Source organism: Pinus tabuliformis, chromosome Q, assembly GCF_031772625.1.
Source record: "Pinus tabuliformis cultivar Carrire ecotype Pingquan chromosome Q, CPIR1, whole genome shotgun sequence".
Classification (NCBI taxonomy): Eukaryota; Viridiplantae; Streptophyta; class Pinopsida; order Pinales; family Pinaceae; genus Pinus; species Pinus tabuliformis.
Genome location: NC_142296.1, coordinates 548,236,962 through 548,239,795, shown reverse-complemented (window position 1 = coordinate 548,239,795; position 2,834 = coordinate 548,236,962). Strand labels below are relative to the sequence as shown.

General features: G+C 39.3%; 1 protein-coding gene across 1 annotated transcript; it reads right to left on the bottom strand.

Moving 5' to 3' along the window:
- Positions 1 to 782: 782 nt before the first annotated feature.
- LOC149220620 (AAA-ATPase At2g46620-like) lies at positions 783 to 2,834 on the bottom strand. Its single transcript, XM_089382834.1, has one exon. The coding sequence runs from the start codon at positions 2,581 to 2,583 to the stop codon at positions 1,237 to 1,239; it is 1,347 nt and encodes a 448-aa protein (XP_089238960.1). The 5' UTR covers positions 2,584 to 2,834; the 3' UTR covers positions 783 to 1,236.

Here is a 2,834-nt window from a genome sequence, read left to right as displayed (position 1 = left end):
GATGAACTATGCAAGAAATTGCATTTACAAAGGTAAATGATCAAACCCCTAGTGTTTTTGCTCATTTTTTTTGTAAAAGTATATAAATAAAAGGAGAGAGAAAAAAATACTAGTGTAGTGCCTTAGATAACATCAATAACATCAATGATAGTGCCATACCTGGAGTCCAATTGGTCCAATCCAAGAAGGAAAGAGTTCTCCTAAAGCCCTCCACTCTTAATTACACAAGTTAGTAATACCTTCATATGCTTGTACAAGACTACAATTTTGGTGCACTTTGATTCCTTGTTTTTGGCAAAGCTAGTGTATGGAATAAGTTTCCTAATTTCTGCATGGTCGAATAAGTTTCCTAATTTCTGCATCGTCTTCCACATTTGAAGTTTTCTCCCTATTTATCCTAACTCATCTTCCATACGCTTGACATCCCTTTACACCACTTTCTAATCCTTGATATGGTATGAGGTGATAACTAATGCTTCCCTCGTGATTTTTTACTTAATATACCTCTCTTCTTAACCTCTTGAGTTGCGAATGATTTTTTGTGTTCCATGTAGATAGACAAAATACTAACCTAAGGAGAGTTAATGTCAACTAATCCACCAACATTGTAATTGAATACTTATCACCAATTATTTTATTTTTTTTTATAATATTCCAAAATTATTGTACACCATGTATTTAAGTTTAACACACATTACCAAACAATGAATTGGCCAAATGTAATTTGTCATACAATGTAATGTTTGTTAATAATGATATATATGAAACTATATACAAACCAATTGATTACTCATAAAACTTGTATTTATCGATATAAGCCTAATAAGCACCTAATAGAAATCTATACTAAGTGTTTGAGATTGTTTTTTTCTTTATGATTAGAAAATACAAAAAGTGATGGGTGAGGCTAGGTCCCTCCCCTAATGAAAATGTTTCAGTCCAGTCATCATCATGGATTAGTTGGAGTCAGTAAACCTAAGTGTTCACACTCAAATTTTCTGCCTACCTAAGCAGTTTTGCCTTGAGGGCTTCTTCAAACGCCTTGGCAATGGAGGCTCATAGAATTCCATTAATCGCTGGTTAATGGTGTTCTTGGAATTCCCGGACTCAACAGAAATATAGGTTTATTTTTATTCTTCATTTTGAATAGTCGAGTCCCATTTTCTGTTGGCCTCTCGGGCACAACCCCATTCCCTCTTCGCCTACCACTCGATTGCAGAGCGCTTATCAGAGCCTTCAAAGCACGACTTTTGATTGCAGAGCGCTTATCAGAGCCTTCAAAGCACGACTTGGGGAACTTTTATTCACTAACAGAATTTCTCCCACCTCAGCTGGTGTCATACAACCTCCTGCCTGAAAAGCCTCTTCAACCTCACAGAAAAGATTATGTTCTTTCATACCCAAATAATTGTCTGCCAAGATTTTGAAAGCAGAAAAGGTGCAGTGAGGAAAGTAAATATGCATATCCATTCTCCCAGGTCTCAAAAGGGCGGGATCCAATCTATTTTTATTATTTGTTGTAAACACTATAATTTTCTCCTCACCACAGCTCGACCAAAGCCCATCAATCAAATTCAGCATCCCAGAAACTGTAACTCTGCCACTCTCGTGTCCATCATCATCATTATCACCATGGCCCTGATGTCTCTGTTCTTCATTGTTCACACCGCTGTGCCTTGGCAGATCCAAAGAAGAATCAATATCCTCAATCACAATAATAGATTTATTGCTTGTCTGCATCAAAAGCATTCTGAGCTCCCAATTATCATTCACCTTCGTCAATTCCAGGTCATAGATATCGTAATGCAAGTAATTAGCCATGGCTGCAACCATGCTGGATTTCCCGGTACCAGGAGGCCCATAGAGCAAATAACCGCGCTTCCAAGCCCGGCCCAACCTGTGATAGTAATTCTTACCGCGAACAAAAGCATCAAGATCCATCTTAATCTTATTCTTCAGATCTGATTCCATTGCAATGGTATCGAAAGTTGCAGGATGCTTGAAAGGTACAGAAGTCCAATCAGGATGCCTGAAAGCCAGAGAAGTCCACTGCTGCCTCCCAAATTTCTGGCCGTTCGTATAGAGCTTGAGCTCTCTCTTCCTGTGATCAACTTCCTCTGCAACAGCCTGAACATGCTCCAAATAAGGTCTCACAACAGCAGCCTTGTCCCTCTTGTGGATTTTCAAAATATAACTCCTGGTTGCATCACCCTCACCGTCCTTCTTCTTCACCTCATGTATCCACCACAACCTGGCACCTAAAAACACGTCCTCCACACTCTGACCTGCCTCTAATGAAACAAACATATCTTTGGAATTGTTAGCACTATACAAATTAGCACAATGAGTATCCACAACACCTGCCAGGGTACTGACATAGGTACTAACCTTATTATATAATCCATTCTCTTGGACCCCATCATAGCCATAGTGCTGAGGAATCCTGAAAAACTTGTAAGCTTTCCATTTCTCCTGCCATGATTCCAGCCATCTTCTCACCATTTCCAGCAGCTGGGGAGGGACCAAGTTCCAAAAGACTAGTATGATCCCCATTAAGGACCAAAATTGGGTAAGGGAATCCATTGGCAAATTCAAATCTCAAACAGACAGAAGAGAATCCAGCTTTCTAATAGATTGGCTTAAGATCCCACGATTTCGTGACAATGGGTGTCATCAAGGCAATTCAATCTTGCAGCTACGGCTTCTGTAAAAAAAAATTGCCCTATTTTCTAAAAAGGGTATTGTCCGATATCAATTCTTTCAAATTTTATACTGAAACTCTGTTCAGAACACCGTCAAGAAAAAGGGGCGTACGCATTGTGGGCCGAAGAGCA